At 46.7% G+C, this 22,558-nt stretch overlaps 1 protein-coding gene across 11 annotated transcripts in view; it reads left to right on the top strand.

Annotated features, from left to right (window-relative positions):
- Window positions 1-22,558, top strand: part of SVOPL (SVOP like) — a 306,199-nt gene that overhangs the window by 100,570 nt on the left and 183,071 nt on the right. For all 11 annotated transcript variants that reach the window (XR_013622418.1, XR_013622419.1, XM_078772099.1 and 8 more), the window contains one exon: window positions 13,032-13,160. Coding sequence is in view for 9 of the 11 variants with exons in the window: in XM_078772099.1 (XP_078628225.1) it covers window positions 13,032-13,160 (129 nt within the window). In the remaining 2 variants the exon portion in view is untranslated. The remainder of the gene's footprint in view (window positions 1-13,031; window positions 13,161-22,558) is intronic.

Here is a 22,558-nt window from a genome sequence, read left to right as displayed (position 1 = left end):
AAAAATTTTCCGGCAAGTATGTTGATCTGTTCGTTTGTTACTTGCCGGAAAAATTTTTCCGGCAAGTATGTTGATCTGTTCGTTTGTCTGTTTGTTACTTGCCGGAAAAGATTCCGGCAAGTATGTTGATCTGTTCGTTACTTGCCGGAAAAATTTTCTGGCAAGTATGTTGATCTGTTCGTTTGTTTGTCTGTTTGTCTGTTTGTTACTTGCCGGAAAAATTTTTCCGGCAAGTATGTTGATCTGTTCGTTTGTTTGTCTGTTTGTCTGTCTGTCTGTTTGTCTGTTTGTCTGTCTGTTTGCAGCACTGCGTCTACACCGTTGCACGGAGAATCGCCAAACTTTGCACACATATTCGTCTTGCCCTGGAATAGACTGTGCCCAATTTATGACGTCATCGGTCAGGTGTTTCGGCCGCCATCTTGGAAAAACCGAAAACCTTTGCACCTCCATATCTCCGAAAGTCCTGAATAGAAAAAATTGGAACGTGGCTCATTGTAAAGAACTCTCCATGGGGAATAAAATATGTTAATGATTACGTCATTGGTCACGTGGTTCGGCCGCCATCTTGGAAAAACCGGAAAAATTTACACCTCCATATCTCCGAAAGTCCTGAATAGAAAAAATTGGAACGTGGCTCATTGTAAAGAACTCTCCATGGGGAATAAAATATGTTAATGATGACGTCATCGGTCACGTGGTTCGGCCGCCATCTTGGAAAAACCGAAAACTTTGCACCTCAACATCTCCGAAAGTGCTGAATTGAAAAAATTGAGACATGGCTCATTGAAAAGAACTCTCCATGGGGAATAAATGTTTATGATGACGTCAACGGTCACGTGGTTCGGCCACCATATTTGTCCTAAATGGCCGATAAAAATGTACATTGCGGCAAGTCCTCGGTCTCTGACCGATTTTTCATCTGTTTGTCTGTCTGTTTGTCTGTTTGCAGCACTGCGTCTACACCGTTGCACGGAGAATCGCCAAACTTTGCACACATAATGGTCTTGCCCTCTAATATACTGTGCCTCAATGATGACGTCATCGGTGACGTGGTTCGGCCGCCATCTTGGAAAAACCGAATAAATTTGCACCTCTATATCTCCGAAAGTACTGAACAGAAAAAATTGAGACATGGCTCATTGTAAAGAACTCTCCATGGGGAATAAAATATGTTAATGATGACGTCATATGTCACGTGGTCGGCCGCCATCTTGGAAAAACGGCAAAAATTTGCACCTCCATATCTCCGAAAGTGCTGAATAGAAAAAATTGAGACATGGCTCATTGTAAAGAACTCTCCATGGGGAACAAAATATGTTAATGATGATGTCATCGGTCACGTGGTTCGGCCGCCATCTTGGAAAAACCGAAAAACTCTGCACCTCCACATCTCCAAAAGTCCTGAATAGAAAAAATTGAGGTATGGCTCATTGTGAAGAACTCTCCATGGGGAATAAAATATGTTAATGATGACGTCATCGGTCACGTGGTTCGGCTGCCATATTTGTCCAAAATGGCCGATAAAAAAGTACATTCCGGCAAGTCCTCGGTCTCTGACCGATTTTTCATTTGTTTGTCTGTCTGTCTGTCTGTCTGTCTGTTTGTCTGTCTGTTTGCAGCACTGCGTCTACACCGTTGCACGGAGAATCGCCAAACTTTGCACACATATTGGTCTTGCCCTGTAATAGACTGTGCCCAATTGATGACGTCATCGGTGACGTGGTTCGGCCGCCATCTTGGAAAAACCGAAAAACTTTGCACCTCTATATCTCCGAAAGTACTGAACAGAAAAAATTGAGACATGGCTCATTGTAAAGAACTCTCCATGGGGAATAAAATATGTTAATGATGACGTCATCAGTCACGTGGTCGGCCGCCATCTTGGAAAATGGCAAAATTTTGCACCACTATATCTCCAAAAGTGCTGAACAGAAAAAATTGAGCTCATTGTAAAGTACTCTCCATGGGGAATAGAATGTTAGTGATGACGTCATTGGTCACGTGGTTCGGCCGCCATCTTGGAAAAAGTTTGCAACTCTATATCTCCGAAAGTGCTGAACAGAAAAAATTGAGACATGGCTCATTGTAAAGAACTCGCCATGGGGAATAAAATATGTTAATGATGACGTCATCAGTCACGTGGTTCGGCCGCCATCTTGGAAAAACCTAAAAACTTTGCACCTCCATATCTCTGAAAGTACTGAATAGAAAAAATTGAGACATGGCTCATTGTAAAGAACTCTTGATGGGGAATAAAATGTGTTAATGATGACGTCATCAGTTACGTAGTTTGGCCGCCATCTTGGAAAAACCGAAAAACCTACCACCTCCATATCTCCCAAAGTGCTGAATAGAAAAAATTGAGATGTGACTCATTGTAAAGAACTCTCCATGGGGAATAAAATATGTTAATGATGATGTCATAGGTCACGTGGTTCGGCCGCCATCTTGGAAAAACCGAAAAACCTACCACCTCCATATCTCCCAAAGTGCTCAATATAAAAAATTGAGACATGGCTCATTGTAAAGAACTCTCCATGGGGAATAAAATATGTTCATGATGACATCATCGGTCACGTGGTTCGGCCGCCATATTTGTCCTAAATGGCCGATAAAAAAGTAAATTCCGGCAAGTCCTCGGTCTCTGACCGATTTTTCATCTGTTTGTCTGTCTGTCTGTTTGTCTGTTTGTCTGTCTGTTTGCAGCACTGCGTCTACACCGTTGCACGGAGAATCGCCAAACTTTGCACACATATTCGTCTTGCCCTGGAATAGACTGTGCCCAATTGATGACGTCATCGGTGACGTGGTTCGGCCGCCATCTTGGAAAAACCGAAAAACTTTGCACTTCTATATCTCCGAAAGTACTGAACAGAAAAAATTGAGACATGGCTCATTGTAAAGAACTCTCCATGGGGAATAAAATATGTTAATGATGACATCATCAGTCACGTGGTCGGCCGCCATCTTGGAAAAACGGCAAAACTTTGCACCACGAAATCTCCAAAAGTGCTGAACAGAAAAAATTGAGACATGGCTCATTGTAAAGAACTCTCGATGGGGAATAAAATATGTTAATGATGACGTCATCAGTCACGTGGTCGACCGCCATCTTGGAAAAACCGAAAAACCTAGCACCTCCATATCTCCGAAAGTGCTGAATAGAAAAAATTGAGACATGGCTCATTGTAAAGAAATCTCCATGTGGAATACAATATGTTAATGATGATGTCATTGGTCACGTGGTTCGGCCGCCATCTTGGAAAAACCGAATAAATTTGCACCTCTATATCTCCGAAAGTACTGAACAGAAAAAATTGAGACATGGCTCATTGTAAAGAACTCTCCATGGGGAATAAAATATGTAAATGATGACGTCATCAGTCACGTGGTTCGGTCGCCATCTTGGAAAAACGGCAAATCGTTGCGCCACTATATCTCCAAAAGTGCTGAACAGAAAAAATTGAGACATGGCTCATTGGAAAGAACTCTCCATGGGGAATAAAATATGTTAATGATGACGTCATATGTCACGTGGTCGGCCGCCATCTTGGAAAAACGGCAAAACTTTGCACCACTATATCTCCAAAAGTGCTGAACAGAAATAATTGAGACATGGCTCATTGTAAAGAACTCTCCATGGGGAATAAAATATGTTAATGATGACGTCATCAGTCACGTGGTCGGCCGCCATCTTGGAAAAACGGCAAAACTTTGCACCACAAAATCTCCAAAAGTGCTGAACAGAAAAAATTGAGACATGGCTCATTGTAAAGAACTCCATGGGGAATAAAATATGTTAATGATGACGCCATCGGTCACGTGGTTCGGCCGCCATCTTGGAAAAATGGGAAAACTTTGCACCACTATATCTCCAAAAGTGCAGAATGGAAAAAATTGAGACATGGCTCATTGTAAAGAACTCTCAATGGGGAATAAAATATGTTAATGATGACGTCATATGTCACGTGGTTCGGCCGCCATCTTGGAAAAACCGAAAAATTGTGCACCGCATATCTCTGAAAGTGCTGAATAGAAAAAATTGAGACATGGCTCATTGTAAAGAACTCTCCATGGGGAATAAAATATGTTAATGATGATATCATAGGTCACGTGGTTCGGCTGCCATCTTGGAAAAACCGAAAAACGTAGCACCTCCATATCTCCAAAAGTGCTGAATAGAAAAAGTTGAGACATGGCTCTTTGTGAAGAACTCTCCATGGGGAATAATATATGTTAATGATGACGTCATCTATCACGTGGTTCGGACGCCATATTTGTCTTAAATGGCCGATAAAAGAGTACATTCCGGCAAGTCCTCGGTCTCTGACCGATTTTTCATTACTTGCCGGAAAAATTTTCCGGCAAGTATGTTGATCTGTTCGTTTGTTACTTGCCGGAAAAATTTTCCGGCAAGTATGTTGATCTGTTCGTTTGTTTGTCTGTCTGTCTGTTTGTCTGTCTGTTTGTCTGTTTGCAGCACTGCGTCTACACCGTTGCACGGAGAATCGCCAAACTTTGCACACATAATGGTCTTGCCCTCTAATATACTGTGCCTCAATGATGACGTCATCGGTGACGTGGTTCGGCCGCCATCTTGGAAAAACCGAATAAATTTGCACCTCTATATCTCCGAAAGTACTGAACAGAAAAAATTGAGACATGGCTCATTGTAAAGAACTCTCCATGGGGAATAAAATATGTTAATGATGACGTCATATGTCACGTGGTCGGCCGCCATCTTGGAAAAACGGCAAAAATTTGCACCACTATATCTCCAAAAGTGCTGAACAGAAAAAATTGAGACATGGCTCATTGTAAAGAACTCTCCATGGGGAATAAAATATGTTAATGATGACGTCATCAGTCACGTGGTCGGCCGCCATCTTGGAAAAACCGAAAAACTTAGCACCTCCATATCTCCGAAAGTGCTGAATAGAAAAAATTGAGACATGGCTCATTGTAAAGAACTCTCCATGGGGAACAAAATATGTTAATGATGATGTCATCGGTCACGTGGTTCGGCCGCCATCTTGGAAAAACCGAAAAACTCTGCACCTCCACATCTCCAAAAGTCCTGAATAGAAAAAATTGAGATATGGCTCATTGTAAAGAACTCTCCATGGGGAATAAAATATGTTAATTATGACGTCATCGGTCACGTGGTTCGGCCGCCCTATTTGTCCTAAATGGCCGATAAAAAAGTACATTCCGGCAAGTCCTCGGTCTCTGACCGATTTTTCATTTGTCTGTCTGTCTGTTTGTCTGTCTGTTTGTCTGTCTGTTTGTCTGTTTGCAGCACTGCGTCTACACCGTTGCACGGAGAATCGCCAAACTTTGCACACATAATGGTCTTGCCCTCTAATATACTGTGCCTCAATGATGACGTCATCAGTGACGTGGTTCGGCCGCCATCTTGGAAAAACCGAATAAATTTGCACCTCTATATCTCCGAAAGTACTGAACAGAAAAAATTGAGACATGGCTCATTGTAAAGAACTCTCCATGGGGAATAAAATATGTTAATGATGACGTCATATGTCACGTGGTCGGCCGCCATCTTGGAAAAACGGCAAAAATTTGCACCACTATATCTCCAAAAGTGCTGAACAGAAAAAATTGAGACATGGCTCATTGTAAAGAACTCTCCATGGGGAATAAAATATGTAAATGATGACGTCATCAGTCACGTGGTTCGGTCGCCATCTTGGAAAAACGGCAAATCGTTGCGCCACTATATCTCCAAAAGTGCTGAACAGAAAAAATTGAGACATGGCTCATTGGAAAGAACTCTCCATGGGGAATAAAATATGTTAATGATGACGTCATATGTCACGTGGTCGGCCGCCATCTTGGAAAAACGGCAAAACTTTGCACCACTATATCTCCAAAAGTGCTGAACAGAATAATTGAGACATGGCTCATTGTAAAGAACTCTCCATGGGGAATAAAATATGTTAATGATGACGTCATCAGTCACGTGGTCGGCCGCCATCTTGGAAAAACGGCAAAACTTTGCACCACAAAATCTCCAAAAGTGCTGAACAGAAAAAATTGAGACATGGCTCATTGTAAAGAACTCTCCATGGGGAATAAAATATGTTAATGATGACGCCATCGGTCACGTGGTTCGGCCGCCATCTTGGAAAAATGGGAAAACTTTGCACCACTATATCTCCAAAAGTGCAGAATGGAAAAAATTGAGACATGGCTCATTGTAAAGAACTCTCAATGGGGAATAAAATATGTTAATGATGACGTCATATGTCACGTGGTTCGGCCGCCATCTTGGAAAAACCGAAAAATTGTGCACCTCCATATCTCTGAAAGTGCTGAATAGAAAAAATTGAGACATGGCTCATTGTAAAGAACTCTCCATGGGGAATAAAATATGTTAATGATGACATCATAGGTCACGTGGTTCGGCTGCCATCTTGGAAAAACCGAAAAACGTAGCACCTCCATATCTCCAAAAGTGCTGAATAGAAAAAGTTGAGACATGGCTCTTTGTGAAGAACTCTCCATGGGGAATAATATATGTTAATGATGACGTCATCTATCACGTGGTTCGGACGCCATATTTGTCTTAAATGGCCGATAAAAGAGTACATTCCGGCAAGTCCTCGGTCTCTGACCGATTTTTCATTTGTCTGTTTGTCTGTTTGTCTGTCTGTCTGTTTGCAGCACTGCGTCTACACCGTTGCACGTAGAATCGCCAAACTTTGCACACATATTGGTCTTGCCCTGGAATAGAGTGTGCCCAATTGATGACGTCATCGGTGAGGTGGTTCGGCCGCCATCTTGGAAAAACCGAAAAACAGTGCACCTCTATATCTCCGAAAGTACTGAACAGAAAAAATTGAGACATGGCACATTGTAAAGAACTCTCCATGGGGAATAATATATGTAAATGATGACGTCATCGGTCACGTTGTTCGGCCGCCATCTTGGAAAAACTTTGCACCTCGATATCTCCAAAAGTGCTGAACAGAAAAAATTGAGACATGGCTCATTGTAAAGAACTCCATGGGGAATAAAATATGTTAATGATGACGTCATATGTCACGTGGTCGGCCGCCATCTTGGAAAAACGGCAAAACTTTGCACTACTATATTTCCAAAAGTGCTGAACAGAAAAAATTGAGACATGGCTCATTGTAAAGAACTCCATGGGGAATAAAATATGTTATTGATGACGTCATATGTCACGTGGTCGGCCGCCATCTTGGAAAAACGGCAAAACTTTACACCACTATATCTCCAAAAGTGCTGAACAGAAAAAATTGAGACATGGCTCATTGGAAAGAACTCTCCATGGGGAATAAAATATGTTAATGATGACGTCATATGTCACGTGGTTCGGCCGCCATCTTGGAAAAAAATTGCACCTCCATATCTCTGAAAGTGCTGAATAGAAAAAATTGCGACATGGCTCATTGAAAAGAACTCTCCATGGGGAATAAAATAAGTTAATGATGACGTCATCTATCACGTGTTTCGGCCACCATATTTGTCCTAAATGGCCGACAAAAAAGTACATTCCGGCAAGTCCTCGGTCTCTGACCGATTTTCTGTTTGTCTGTCTGTCTGTTTGCAGCACTGCGTCTACACCGTTGCACGTAGAATCGCCAAACTTTGCACACTTATTGGTCTTGCCCTGGAATAGACTGTGCCCAATTGATGACGTCATCGGTGACGTGGTTCGGCCGCCATCTTGGAAAAACTTTGCACCTCTATATCTCCGAAAGTGCTGAACAGAAAAAATGAGACATGGATCATTGTAAAGAACTCTCCATTGGGAATAAAACATGTTAATGATGACGTCATAGGTCACGTGGTTCGGCCGCCATCTTGGAAAAACCGAAGAAAATTTGCACCTCCATATCTCCGAAGGTACTGAATAGAAAAAATTGAGACATGGCTCATTGTAAAGAACTCTCCATTGGGAATAAAACATGTTAATGATGACGTCATAGGTCACGTGGTTCGGCCGCCATCTTGGAAAAACCGAAAAACGTTGCGCCACTATATCTCCAAAAGTGCTGAACAGAAAAAATTGAGACATGGCTCATTGTAAAGAACTCTCCATGTGGAATAAAATATGTTAATGATGACGTCATAGGTCACGTGGTTCGGCCGCCATCTTGGAAAAACCGAAAAACCTAGCACCTCCATATCTCCAAAAGTGCTGAATAGAAAAAATTGAGACATGGCTCATTGTAAAGAAATCTCCATGGGGAATAAAATATGTTAATGATGACCTCATCGGTCACGTGGTTCGGCCGCCATATTTGTCCTAAATGGCCGATAAAAAAGGACATTCCGGCAAGTCCTCGGTCTCTGACCGATTTTTCATCTGTTTGTCTGTCTGTCTGTCTGTCTGTGGGCAGCACTACATCTACACCGTTGCACATAGAATCACCAAACTTTACACACATATTTGTCTTGCCCTGGAATAGACTGTGCCAAATTGATGACGTCATCGGCCACGTGGTTTGTCCGCCATCTTGGAAAAACAGAAAAAAATTGCACCTCCATATCTCCGAAAGTGCTGAACAGAAAAAATTGAGACATGGCTCATTGTAAAGAACTCTCCATGGGGAATAAAATATGTTAATAATGATGTCATAGGTGCGTCCATTATGACGTCATAATTCGACAAGTACAAAACTTCATCCGATCAAGATGAAATTTATTGAGCATAATCTGGGAATAAATTAGTTTAGATAATGATGACAAAATAGATGATAGTAAACAAATAATGATGACGTCATCGGTCACGTGATTCGGCCGCCATATTTGTCCAAAATGGCCAATAAAAAAGTATATTCCGGCAGGTCCTCGGTCTCTGACCGATTTTTCATCTGTTTGGTCTGTCTTTGCGAGGCACTACGTCTACACCGTTGCACATAGAATCGCCAAACTTTACACACATATTTGTCTTGCCCTGGAATAGACTTCCCAATTTTTAACTGTCTTGGCCCAAGGCCTCCATTATGATGTCATAATTTGATAATTCGACAAGTACAAAACTTCATCCAATCAAGATGCAATTTCTTGAGCGACATGACAGCATAAACTGGTGTAGAAAAAAATAAATAATGATGACGTCATCGGTCACGTGGTTCGGCCGCCATCTTGGGGAAAAAAAGTTGCACCTCTATATCTCCGAAAGTGCTGAATAGAAAAAATTGAGACATGGCTCATTGTAAAGAACTCTCCATGGGGAATAAAATATGTTAATGATGATGTCATAGGTGCCTCCCTCATGACGTCATAATTCGACAAGTACAAAACTTCATCCGATCAAGATTAAATATCTTCAGCATTAGTTTAGAAAACAAATAATGATGACGTCATCCATCACGTGGTTCGGCCGCCATATTTGTCCAAAATGGCCGGTAAAAAGTACATTACGGCAAGTCCTCGGTCAATATATCAGGATATCTCAAAAAGTTGTGGACGGATGAATTTGATTAAATGTGATTTTGTATTGTGATTTTCTGGTCTACGCTGGGATACAACAACAACAACATGCATTTTAAAAGGCCATTTTCCCTGCTAGAGCGGGGGTTAGCCTTGCGGTCCCCATGACAATCTTCTCCATTTTGCCCTATTTTCTGCATCTCTCCTTGTTAACCCCCTTGCCCGCATTTCTTCTTCCACCATCTTTAGCCAAGTCTTTCTCGGTCTTCCCCGTCTTCTACTTCCTTCTACATTCATTTCCATCACTCTTCTCAACCAGTCACTTTCATCCTTCCTCAACACATGACCAAACCATCTCAACCTGTTCCTCTTCACAGCATCAATCACAGGCTCTATTCCCATCATCTTTCGCAATTCATCATTTGTCTTCCTCTCTCTCAACGATACTCCGCACATCCGTCGAACCATTCGCATTTCCACCCTTTCCAACCTTCGTTGCTGCTCTACGTTCATTACCCATGTCTCGCTCCCATTAAATCATAACACTTCTCACACATGCAGCATACACCTTTCCCTTCAGCTTCAACGACACCCCTCATCATCAGCACGCCACTCAATTCCCGAAACTTCTTCCATGCACATCTCACTCGAGCAACCGTTGCCGAGTCTGATCCACCTTCTCCATTCAGCATGTCTCCGAGGTAGCAAAATGTTTTCACACCTTCCAGCTTCACACCGTCTCCAAGATCCAACTCAACATTTCCTCCATCTGCAGCTCCCTCTGTGCACACCTTACATTTGAATGTAGCTGCCACACTGGTTAATGACCCTCTCAGACCACTACGTTTTTGATGAACCCACTCAGCACACATTGTACACTGAATGGAGTTCACTCCGACACCCTTCCTACACACAGCACAGGGCCACTTCCCAGTTCTTTCCACCTCACCACATGCTTTACCACTTGCCATCACCTTCGTCTTTCCGATATTCACCTTCAGACCTTTTGTCTCCATACATTCCTTCCACGTGTTCATCTTTTCCTTCAGTCCATCCATACTTTCCGCAATCAACACCAGATCATCTGCATACAACAACTCCCACGGTAAACCCTCCTTTACGTTCTGAGCCAGCACCTCCATCACAGCTACAAATAGTAGTGGACTTAGTACCGACCCCTGATGCACTCCCACCTTCACCTCAAACTCACCACTGTTCCTGTCCTTCGTCCTTACAGCTGTGCGCGCTCTTTTGTACATTGCCATCACTACTCTGATCAACCATTCCTCCACTCCTAACTTCCTCAATGCCCATGTCAATACTTTGTGTGGAACCCGATCGAATGCTTTCTCCAGATCAACAAACCCAAGAAACAACTTCTTCCTCTTCTCCATGTACTTCTCCTGCAACTGCCTCACAATGAAAAGCGCGTCTGTCGTTCCTCCTCCTGGCATAAATCCAAACTGCATTTGGTCGATCTTCACTTTCTTCCTTATCCTCCTCTCCAACACCCTTTCCAATACCTTCATTCCATGCTCCAATAACTTTATCGCTCGGTACGAGCCACACTCCAGAGGGTCACCTTTCCCCTTGTATAGAGGGACGAGGGTACTCAGTTCCCAACCACTGGAATGCGGCCTTCTTTCACCACCAGATTACAGATCTCTGTCATTCTCTTCACACCCCAACTTCCTGCTGCCTTCAACATATCTCCCACAACTCCCGTTGGCCCTCTCGCTTTTCTACCCTTCATTGCTTTTATCGCTTCCTCAACTTCCTTCTCAGTTATCTTCTCTGCCGGTCCTAAAACTGGGTTACTCTCTTTGTTGCCATCCCATTCATTCTCTGTATTTAACAGCATTTCCATATATCTTTTCCATCTTCCTTTAATTCCATCTGGGTCGACAACGATTTGTTCCACTTCATCCTTCAAGCAGCTCACCCCCATCACATCACACCTCTCTTTCGCTATCTGCTTTGCAATCCTGAATACCGCTCTCTGACCCTCTTCCGAATCCAAGCGTTCTCCGAACATTTTCCTACATGCCTCCTGCGCCTTTGCTACCTCTTTCTTTGCAGCCTTCCTGGCTGCCTTATAACTTTCATGCTCTGCTGTTTCTGCTCCCGTACCCTTCGCCTTCTGCCACTCCTTGAACTTCTTCCTCTTCTCGTCAATCCTCTTTCCAACTTCATCATCCCACCACCATGTTTCCGAGTGCCTCGGTGGTCCTTTTGTCCATCCACATACCTCACCAACGGCTCCCAACAGACTAGCTTTCATTGACATCCAACCACTTTCAAGCTCAACCACATCATCCTCGACCCTACTAAGCCTCTCTTTTAATGCCTCCCTTACTGTCACCTCTTTCAACCTCCACACCTTCATTCTCGGTTGGTACTTCACCCGCCGAGCTCTCCTCGCACCTTTCACCCTTACGTCGCAGACAACTCTGGGATACAAAACGTAAACTGTTCACCTGGCAGAAGTATGCTCTCTACTGAGTGCCGTTCTAGTTTTTGTATGCAATGTCGAGGCTCATGTTGGAGCTGGAACATAAATCGGATCAGGATGTAACACAATAAAAGGAACAGTAGAAAGAGAGGGTGGAAACACACCAATAGAAGGGTTGAGGGACAAAATAGAGGGAGATTTGGAGAAATATGGGATGTGGGGAAGAAATAAGGCTTAGGGAGGATATAGATGTCACAAGATGGATTCAGCCACAAACTCTCAGGAAGAAAAATCCTTAAACTTGGAAAGAGGTGGGGGTAGAAAAGATAATGGTTGTGGATGGGGAATGATCTGAGATGGTGGTTGGCAGCTGTCTTAAAACCCTAGAGCCTAGATGGAAGAATGACATTGAGGAGACTGAGGAAGTTGGTTCCAAAGGCAGGAAGAAGCGGAAGAATGAGTGGAGGTGAGCAATGAGTCTGGATTTTGGGAGTTTTTCACCAGAAGTGGATTACTGGCAGACTGGCAGGTTCCTTTGACTTCTTCGTCATGTTTCATTTAATAACCGCAAAGTAAACCAACAGATTTCTCAACTAACCCTCTTCTTCTTCTTCCTGTCTTATTCTGTTATGCCACTTATTGGTTCAGTGTGCTCTGTTGCAACTCCACATTTTCCACGGTGCTATTACAGTGCGTATGGCATGGGCACCTCATACTCCATAGTGTATATTGGACGCTGTATTTAGTGGAAAGTTCTTGAGTGGTCAGGGGAAGAGATGCTCTCACAGGGTTGTGCAGCATTGTGGTGCTTTACCCCCACGGCCTTTTCACCGAGCGGTTTGTACATTTGACTCCTTTTAAAATTAATTGTCTATAACATGAATTTTGTGAAAGAAATAGCATAACAAATTGAGTTGAATGAAATAAAATGTCAATTTAATAATAGTTGAAAGAAAAAAAAAACAATTCCTTTTGCAATCATCTTGTCAAAATTTGTCAAAAAGACTGTTTTGATGGGAATATACTTGACTTGTTTTTGCCTTTTGGAGAGAAATGAGCACAATTATAACTTTTTGGTCAACCTTGGTCACCAACGTCAATCTGAGACTAACTGTCAAATTATTTTGCTATTTCCATTCTTATTTTGCAGTTTGTTCCAGAGTCTGCACGGTTCAACATATCGGTCGGCAATAACAAAGCAGCTTTAGAGACACTCAGGAATATCGCAAAAATGAACTCAAGAGACCTGCCTCAGGGAACCCTGGTAAACAATCCATCGGTGAGTTTATCTGTTCCTTCATCAACGTCACTATCCACACACTTGCGTCACTATCCATAGTCATCCATCGTCATCGTACGCAGATACAACGAGAACGGCACTCGGTACAGCATACCTCCGCCAGGCTGAACAGTTTATGTTTAGCATTCTACTGATAGGATAAATATATATATATATATATATATATATATATATATATATATATATATATATATATATATATATATATATATATACATATATATATATATATATATATATATACATATATATATATATATATATATATATATATATATATATATATATATATATATATATATATATATATATATATTGATACGGTTTTGAGATTTGTACATATGACATCATTAAAGGTCAAAGGTTTTTCCCCCCATAGTTAGTCCACAAGCAACACGTAGGCCCACTTAGAGTATTAGTTATGTCATAGTATGTGTGAGTATAGGCCATTTCCCTAGTAATATCTGCGTTGTGTAAAGCCATGAGTTTAGGTTCTTTCATTTTTGCGCCACCCTCCAATTCCATCTATGGGCATAATTGATCCCGTGCCCCATTTGGCTGATCCCTCAATTCTGTTAGGCTTTGGGCTACCCGCAGCAGTTTGTTACGCTTTGGCTGCCAGCAGCATTCGCTGCCCTTTGTCCGCTCGAACTAGTCAAGTAACACGAGGTAGGCCTGAGAAGAGGGAGGAGCGCGGGGTCGGGGTGGGGCGGCGTCAAGGAGCACGTCAGAGGCGATGACGGTATGGGCCACCAGCCAACCAGGGCTCTGAAGGGAATGGCATGGTAAGGGCGTCTAGCAAGTGCTAGAAGGTTCGCAGGGCGTGGATATAAAAGCCTTCGCACAAAGCCCTTAAAGAGGACTTATGAGAGAGGACTTGCCAGAGAACCTATGCACGAGAGGAAGGAACTGTATCGAGAGGACTGCAGTGAGGACTTGCACGAGAGAAGAGGGCTGGTTGAGAGCACTTCATTGTGTGAACACTTCGAGGCTTAGCGCTGTATTGAACTATTACGTACGCAGCCACGCGAGTGAACGCGGCGATAGCCGCCAGTGTAACCGCCAGAGCCCAGCCCCTACCGTTCGCCCCGTGTAATCCCGTGCGCGCCAACGACACGTGGAGAGCTCCTGCCATCTCTATTCATCTACTTCGCGGTGCGAGCTGAGGACCGGAGAGAGAGCTGCCCGGACGCCATCCCTGGACGTGCTGATTTTCATCTGCAATCCCCGTGTGAGTGTCTGTGTGTGAGATGGGCCCGTTTGTCTGGGGTATTAAGTTAAGACTGTTATTAAGGCTGCACTGTGTCTTCTTCTTCTCATCATTGTACATTGTGTGAATAAATTCTGTTCTTCCTTTCTTCCCAATTCGACCGCTTCTGTGATTTCCATCATTAGGCAAGCGTGGCACGAATAAGAACTGCTTGGATCGGGGTCTAGTCATTGATAACGGCTCGGATCACGGGTTCACTACCGCTCGGCGTATCCACCAACACCCATGATTCAGGCGGGCTTATTTCCTCGTTTCTGGGCAGCGCGAGTAATTTGGTAATAGCGAATTCTTAGTCCTAAAACCCTATTTCGTGCTGTCCGGGAAGGACGTCATAGCTCCCGGGTCCCGTCGGTCAGTCAAAGACAAGGGGACTAATCCCCCCTTGGTAATGGGAAAAGGCCGGCGCTGAGATCCACAACAATTGGTGTCGGGGAGTGGGATTGGACCCGAAGTGCGCTTAACGCACTCAAAATTACGAGCGGCCGAAATTTAATTATTAAAATCCAAATTTAATTCGTGCCATGGATAGCCAAGACGGTCGGATGTCGGTGGGGGTAGAAGATGAGGAGATAGAGGAAGTAATAACCCAGGACCCCCGTGAAGAATTGGGAGAAATGGAGGATGCAATTGATGAGGGTGCGATTGCTGAGGTAGCAGGGGTAGAAAATGGCGGCGCCTCGCACATGGCGACGAGGGCCGCGCCCACTGCGCAAGTAGGGGTTATGGACCTGCAAGTCCATATGGCACAAATCAGGGCGTGCATGACAGAGTCGAAATGGGAAATGAGCCGAATGGGAGAGCGATTGGGCGCTCAAATGAAAGAAATGGGAGACCAATCCACCCGGGAAATGAAAGAAATGAAAGACGGGTTAAATAATTTGGAAAACAAAATGGGGGGTCAATTGAAGGAAATGGGGGACAAATCTACCCAGGAAATAAAAGGGTTGGAACACAAGATGGGGGATCAATTAGAAGAGGTAAAAAATGGGCTGGAAAGCAAAATGGACGCCCAAAAGAACGAATTGGAACAAATGAGGGTAGCATCTAAGAGGGAAATAGAAGAAATGGGGGAGGACATAAGGCGCGGGTTGAGCGAAGAGGTCGCATTAGTATGCGACGAGGTAAAGCAGTGCGAGGAGCGCGTGGAGAAGGAGTTGAGGAAGAGTACGGCTAGGTTACATGGGGGTATAAAGGAGTTGACGCGGGAAGTAGAGAAACTGACTGTGGGACAGTGGGAGTTAACGGAGCAAGTGGGTAAGAACACGGACGTGATAGGGGGGCTCAAAGCAGCACAGACGGAAATAAAGAAAGAATTGAAGACCATAGAATTATAACCAGGCTAAGTCACATTTTATTTTTTTCCCCCCGTTTTTCACGTTTTTCACGTTTTTCAAAATATTTTTCACGTTTTTCTTGAAATGACTAAAATGTGACTTAGCCTGGTTATAATTCTATGGTCTTCAATTAATAGCGACAAAGAAGGAATGTCAAATGGTACACAGGGGGCTGACAAAGAGGATAGATGACGTGGTAGAGACGTTGGGGACAAGGGAACGAGAGTTTAGGACACATATAGAGACGACCAAGGTGGCCTTGGAAGAAGAAATTGTGGGGGCGCACCGGGAAATAGAAGAGGTGAAACAAAAGTTAGAGGAGGTAGAAGAAGGGGTGAGTGAAATTAAAAAGAGACGGAGGGAGACTAAAAATGAAATAAAGGAGGAGGTGATGGAGTATGTGCAAGGTCTGTGTTCACATCATGATGACGTGCTTGCTAACCAAATAAAGAGTTTGCAGGTGGCGGAGGAGAAGCGAAGAGGAAGAAGCGCCGAAGTGAGTGGCGATAATGTCGGGAATGTGTATGGTGTGAGGGGAGTTTCGACGAGCTTGGGAGTTGGCATAGACCCGGGCGTTCGTGAGAGGCCGATGGTAAGGTGTGCGACTGTTCCGGAGTGCGTGGAGAGAGAGTGTGCGCAGGGATGTCCGACCATGGGGAGTGCGAGAGGTGTTGGTGAGCCGGGGTGTGTGAGTATGGAATGGGTAGCGGGTGGCGACGAGGCGACCCAAGCATCGACACCGACCGGGGTAGTCTTTAGAGGGACGGGGGATGCACGCGAGCCCCCATGGAGTAGTGTACTGTGGGGGCCCGAACAGATCGGCACCGCGTTAATTCCGCAGGGAGCGACACATGGGGTCCGGCCTTCGGGCGGCCATAAGGTTCCACTCGCGCCATATGACGGCAAGAGTGATTTGAGGGCGTACCTAGCGCAATTCGACCATGTGTGTAGGGGTAACGGTTGGAACCTGGACGAAGGTGGGTTACACCTTGTGGGGGCACTGCGTGGTGCAGCGGCGGAGGTTCTGACGGCCTTACCACCGGGTGCTATCACCCTGACAGACCTCCGTGCGGCCCTAATTAACCGATTTGGTGTAGAACAGCAGAGCGAGCTTGTTAAAGCTCAGCTCGCGGTGCAAAAACGGAAGCCCCAGGAGACCATCGGGGAGCTCGTCTATGACATTTGCTGCACAGTGGGGATTGCACACACAGACATGGTCGCGACCTCCCAGGAAAGCCTAGCGCTGGACCATTTTGTCCAGGCCTTCCCGGACCCCGAGCTTCGGCAACAACTCGCCATGTGGCGCCGGCAGAGCTTGAGCCAGGCGGCCGACGCTGCGGCCCGTTGGGAAGCAGCGAGGCCCCTGGCCCGGGGGAGCGAGCGCCACGCAGTGGCGGTGAGACAGGTAGGGCCCGTGGCTGGTGGCGGCCCCCTGTACACGGTCCGACCTGGAAAACATGGTCCGAAGGTTGGTGGACCAGCGCCTAGCGGGATCTGGACTATGGCAGGCGGCTCCGGAGGTGGCACACGGTAGGCCACGGACAAATGCCCCAATTAGGACTTATAGGGGGGGGGCAATTTGGAATTCCGGAGGTAAGCACCTTACCAGGTGAGGTGCTTTAATTGTATCCGGCTGGGTCACCGTGCGTGGGAGTGTCGAGCCCCGCGCCGGGATGGACCCCGTCAGCCAGGACCATCAACTCTGCCTCGAACGGGTCAGGCTAGCCGACCCCAGACACTCCCCCACCAGGGCCCGGGAAACTAATATGTGCCGAGCATGCAGGGCCGTGTTCGGTAGTAGGGGATGGAGAAGAACCCTCATTGACGCGACAGGTCATCTATTGTGGCCAAATTGGTACAGGTAGCTTGACAATTCGGTGCAAAATTGCTGGCGTGGTGGTAGACGCCTTAGTGGACACAGGAGCTAGCTCCACGATCATCAGCCCTGTGGTCCTTGATTCGCGTGCAGATGGCTGGGATAAAATCCATCGTCTGGAAAATCATAGTTTGCAGCTGGCTACCGGGGTAACGGCCCCCATCATAGGGCGTGGTTTTGTAACCCTCAAGTTGGGGTCGGTAAAGAGGGAGATAGAAGTTTGGGTGGCGGAGGTGTGCAACCCATGCCTAATCGGGTTGGATTTGTTGACTGCCAGCGGTTGTAAAATCGATTTGTGCCAGGGGACCCTCCAATTGGGAGTAGATGAGCTGCCATTGGGTGGGGTGAGCACAGCCGAAAGGATGGAGCTGGAGGCTTCTGAGGCCGTGACCATTCCCCCGAGGGCCAAGGCAATCGTGCTGGCCCAATGGCTAGCTCGCCCAACATGGCAGGAGTCCTGCGGCCTAGTCGAACCGGTGGCAGCACAGTCCATCCCGGGTTTAGTCATGGGCCGCACCCTCGTAAAAACGGACGGGCCAGTGGTGGCTGTCCGAGTCATTTATATTAGAACGGAACCACGCACTATAGGACGGGGCACGAAGATAGCCGGTTGCACCCCAGTTAAAGAAGTCGCGGCAGTGAGGGGCGAGAACGTCCAGCCGAGCCGGCCCCGTAGGGAGTCTCTAGGAACTAGTGGGAATTGGCCCGATCCCATTTGTGAGATGGTAAATCAAAGTAGCGTAGAGTTGGAGGAGACCCAGAGGGAGGCCTTACACAAATTAATTGAGACCCATTTGGATATCTTCTCCTTGTCCTCCGAGGATATTGGCCGTACGGGCCTGGTGAAGCATCAGATCCACACCGGTGAGGCCCGGCCTATTCGTCAGCCCACCCGACAGCTCCCTTGGAGCAACAGGGAGGAGGCTGATGAGCAGGTAGAAAAGATGCTCGATGCAGGTATCATCGAGCCCTCAGGAAGTCCTTGGATGTCACCTGTTGTGTTGGTCAAAAATAAAGATGGGACCATGCGTTTCTGCGTGGACTATCGCCAACTGAACAACGTGACACTCAAAGACTCATATCCCCTGCCAAGAATTGACGATACCCTCGATGCCGTTGCGGGCTCAAATTGGTTCTCAACCTTGGACCTCAAGAGTGGGTATTGGCAGGTGGAGATGGATCGGGCAGGGAAGGAGAAAACGGCATTTTCCACAGGTAAGGGGCTGTATCAGTTCACTGTGATGCCGTTTGGTTTGTGTAACGCCCCCGCCACCTTTGAACGATTGATGGAGCATGTACTAGGCGGCATGCCATGGTAGTCATGCCTTGTGTACCTGGATGACGTCCTGGTGCATGCTAAAACATTCCCCCAAGCCATAGCTAATTTGGACTAGGTGTTTGGGTGCCTCAGACAGGCAGGGTTGAAGTTGAGCCCGAGTAAGTGCACTTTGTTTGCTAGAGAGGTGGCCTATTTAGGTCACGTCAATGGTCATGAGGGGGTAAAAACAGACCCAGGCAAAATTACAGCGGTAGAGGATTGGCCCGCACCACGTACCATCAAGGAGGTGCGGGGATTTTTGGGGCTCTGCTCCTACTACCGGCGTTTTGTGGCAAAATTTGCAGAGTTGGCCCGGCCTCTTCACCGGCTTACGGAGAAGGGGACGAGATGTAATTGGACAAGGGAGTGCCAAGAGGCCTTCCTAGCATTGAAGGGGTGTTTGACATCCGCACCCATTCTAGCTTACCCCACTGGTGACGCGACATTTACCCTGGACACGGATGCAAGCCAGGAACGATTGGGCGTGGTTTTGCCCCAGACACAGGGGGGCGTGGAGAGAGTGATCGCATATTATAGTCGGGCCATGAGTAGGCCCGAGCGAAATTATTGCGTCACTCGTAAAGAGTTATTGGCTATGCTGGCTGCCATGAGCCATTTCCACCCGTACTTGTATGGGCGGAAATTTCTGGTTCGAACTGACCATTCCTCCCTGCAATGGCTCCTCCGGTTCAAGGAACCGGATGGCCAAATTGCAAGGTGGTTGGAAAAGTTGCAGCAGTACGATTTTAGTGTGACCCATAGGGCCGGGAAGGCCCATGGGAATGCCGATGCCCTCTCTCGACGTCCTTGTTTGGGGGAAAACTGTAAATTTTTTCGAGACACGAGGAAAGGGAGCAATTGGCAGACTCCACCCCTACCCTCATAGGCCGTGAAACCCGGGTGAGGATGCCAATGTTGCCACTAACCACGGATGAAGAATTTGGAACTTTGGCTTGGAGCACGGCCCAGCGGGAGGATCCCGTTCTGGGACCGGTGTACGAATGGGTTCGATTCGGGAGAAGACCTAATGGGGAAGAGGTCACCCCCCTCGGGGCACCAACAAAGGCATATTGGGCTCAGTGGCAAACCCTGGAATTGAAAGGTAACATCTTGTATCGCAAATGGGTAGAGATTCCCTCTGAGAGATCCTCCTGGCTGGTGATACTCCCAGACAAATTTAAGAACACCATATTGCAGCACGTGCATGGTACCCGCCCCGGCAGCCATTTGGGCAGGACAAAGACAACATCTCGGGTCCGCCAGAGGTTCTATTGGGTAAATATGGGGCGCGATATACAGGACTCGTGTCGGAGATGCGACGCCTGTACTGCTAAAAAGGGACCAGCACGGAGGATGAGGGCCCCTCCTTCAATTACACCAGATGGGGGCCCCCCTTGAGCGGGTGGCTAAGGATATCCTAGGACCACTACCCCGCACCCACCAAGGTAACAAGTACATCCTCTTTGTAATGGACTATTTCACCAAGTGGCCGGAGGCCTGTGCCCTCCCCAACCAAGAAGCCGGGGTGGTGGCACAGGCCTTCGTGGAGGGATTTGTATGTCGGCATGGGATTCCGGAGGAGCTGCACACCGACCAGGGTCGAAATTTTGAGAGTCAATTGTTAAAAGATGTGTGCAGGTTCCTGTCAATTAGGAAAACTAGAACAACGCCCTTAAGACCTCAATCTGACGGGATGGTGGAAAGGTTCAATCGAACCCTGATCCATCAATTGGCGTTTTTTTACCACCACCCGTCAGGACGACTGGGATGAACATCTCCCGTATTTGTTAATGGCCTACCTAACTAGCCAGCACGGGGCCACCGCATGCAGCCCAGCGTTGCTTTTGTATTGGCGGGAGTTGCGGGCTCCCGCCGACCTGCTATGCGGTCCCGTGCCAGAGACCACTGATAGACCGCCGGGGGAGGGCTATGCACGTCACCTGGAGGAAGGCATGGAGCCTTTGGTGGGTGCCAAAATGAAGCGCAGGTACGACCACCGGAGCCAGGGGAGTCAGTACGCTCCGGGGATGAAGATTTGGTTCTTAAATCCCCGGAGGCAGAAGGGCAGGTGTCCCAAACTCACCTCACCCCGGCAAGGCCCGAGGGTCGTCCTGGCACAAATTTGTGATGTGGTCATTAAGATCAAAATGGGGCCACGAGCCCTCCCTCGGATCGTCCACGCCGACCGGGTAAGACCCTACACCGGCGAGCAGGCGCCCTCATGGATCGCCTCGGCTTTAGAGGCCGAGGCAGGAACCAGTACCTCCAATGACGGGGGCTCATAGTGCGAGAGGACTGGGGGGTGATAGTTGGGAAATAGTGTCCGATGTAGAGGGATGGTAGATCTACCATCCCTCACATTAATTCATATTCGGGGGCACATGATCTATAGATTATGGGGATGGCAGTGTAAACTAGCCGATGGTGGGCTAGGTTAATGTTATGGATTTAGAGATGACAATAGGGACAAGATTTAAGTAGAGACATTTGTACCAGTGGAGTGGACGTAGAGAGATTAGGTGGATGATAATGACGAGGGTGTGCTTAGTGTAAGGGAAGACGGGAAAGCATGAGTTTTAGAGGGAAGTAGCTAGTTAGATGATGCTGTGTGTGTGTAAAAGTGTATAAGTGGTGTATTGAGGACAAGTGGAATTGTGTTGGAGTGTATGAGAACTGGGTGTATGGAATGAATAGTGTGGAATGAGTGGTGTGGAGTGCATGGTGCGAAGGAGTGAATGGGGGGAGGATGGACCCCTTCAGGAATACCCGGGGAGGGTAGTTTAAAGTTAGGTAGAGGGTTTAGGTAAATTGTTGGATATTGACACCTGTGGTGCAGGTAGTAGCAAAGAAGTGCTTGGATGGGTGCATGAGTCTGTAGAATGGCTGGGCGTGTGGGCTTTGTTGGTGCGTATGGTTATTGGGGCACTCCGCCACTGGTAGTTTGTCGGCCAGGTGAGGCCACAGGTAGGCTCTGGGAGCCAGTTAGAGTCAGAGTAGTGTTCATTGGGGCCCGAGGATCCTAGGAGAGGACCCGGGTAGCCCAATGCCAGAGAGGGCATCAGAGGGGTGAGAGAGCCAGGAGGGGCCTTCCCCGATTTAGGGTAGTCACAAGGAGCATGGTAAGCTCGGGTGGCAACTTCAGTGGCGGAGGTGCGCAGGTAGGTAGACCTGCTAGTGGAGCCACATGACCCAGCCCCGAAATTGTGCAAAGGCACAGTAAGAAAAATTGGGGAGTGAGACCCAAATTTGGAAGGCACCACAGGGTGGGTCAATGGGAATTGGGTTTTAGAACCACATAGTTTAAAGATGCCAATTGGCAGGGCATGACCCCGGGTAGTTTAAGAGTTAATGTTATTAGAGTATAGTTAGGATGAGAAATCTCTTCGCACCATCCACATCCACTCACCAGGGGAGACAGAACTCTACACCAGGTTTTGCAAATGATTTGAGTGGGTGAGACGCATCTCGACGGGAAGTGACATTGTGTTTATTCCATCTCTTCCTTCTTGGGAGGGATTGGCTGAAAAAATTGTCATAGAGGGGGGATAGAAGAGACAGATGTAGTGACGAATTTGTAAA

Source organism: Myxine glutinosa, chromosome 1 (genome assembly GCF_964187855.1).
Source record: "Myxine glutinosa chromosome 1, kmMyxGlut1.1, whole genome shotgun sequence".
NCBI classification, from domain to species: domain Eukaryota; kingdom Metazoa; phylum Chordata; class Myxini; order Myxiniformes; family Myxinidae; genus Myxine; species Myxine glutinosa.
The sequence above is the reverse complement of the archived record's forward strand: the minus strand, read 5'-3'. Positions and strand labels throughout refer to the sequence as shown.